General features: G+C 50.6%; 1 protein-coding gene across 1 annotated transcript in view; it reads right to left on the bottom strand.

Annotated features, from left to right (window-relative positions):
* The window catches only part of LOC100944166 (putative killer cell immunoglobulin-like receptor like protein KIR3DP1), a 15,677-nt gene that overhangs the window by 699 nt on the left and 14,125 nt on the right, over nt 1-853 (bottom strand). Inside the window, 1 exon segment of the mRNA XM_023508699.1 lies at nt 426-733. Coding sequence (XP_023364467.1) covers nt 426-733 — 308 coding nt within the window.

The raw sequence follows: 853 nt of genomic DNA on the forward strand, positions 1-853 counted from the left end.
GAAAAGTTTTCTAGAACACAGGACAAGAGAGAGGTGAGGAGCTGAGGCTGCCTGTCACCTCTTCTGTTAAAATGCCTCTGAGGTTGGTCTGGGACCAGCACTTGTCATCTAAGTGTTGAGCCCATCTGTTAGCTGAGCCCTAACTAAGCCCCATCTCCCTTCCTCCTGGGTGTATTCTGATCCCTTTCTCCACCTGCTTGGATACATAGACTTCATCCCTCTGCTCCATGCAGCCCTTTGTGCAAGATATGAAGGAGAGTTTGGAGCTTCCCTGCCTACCATCCTGCACCCTGATGCCACCTCTAATACTCTGTATTTTTATTCTTCTCTCCATAATTTTCTATGCATTTTTATGTCATCATCAGCAAGATGTTCCCCAGATATGACTTTAGGAGCTGGTGTGAGACACAAGACACGGGACAGGCATGGGGCTTCTTACCTGTGACACCAAGGTGCAGAGGGTCACTTGGGGCTGACCACTTATACAGAGAGTTCCTGAAAGAGCCATAGCATCTATAGGCCCCTGCATGGGTCATAGGGCCTAGAGGGAAGTTGGTCTAGAATGCACCATTGTGGCTTTCCACTGTGGGAAGCCAGCAGTCACTGGCCTCCCCCTTTCTGGACAGATGGTACATGTGAAATGGGATCTTGGAGCTGCAGGACAAGCTCACATTCTCTTCTGACATCACCATGTGGCCCAGCTGGGCTGAGAGGGAACGTTTCTTGTATAGACCTGGGAGAAGAGGCAGTTTACTTGTAAGAGAGGCTCTTCTGGCTTGGTGCCTGTGGCTCAAGTGGCTAAGGCACCAGCCACATACACCTAAGTTGGCGGGTTCGAATCCAGCCTGGGCCC

The sequence above is a fragment of the Otolemur garnettii genome, unplaced genomic scaffold (assembly GCF_000181295.1).
Source record: "Otolemur garnettii isolate 467f Iridium unplaced genomic scaffold, OtoGar3 scaffold00264, whole genome shotgun sequence".
Lineage (NCBI taxonomy): Eukaryota > Metazoa > Chordata > Mammalia > Primates > Galagidae > Otolemur > Otolemur garnettii.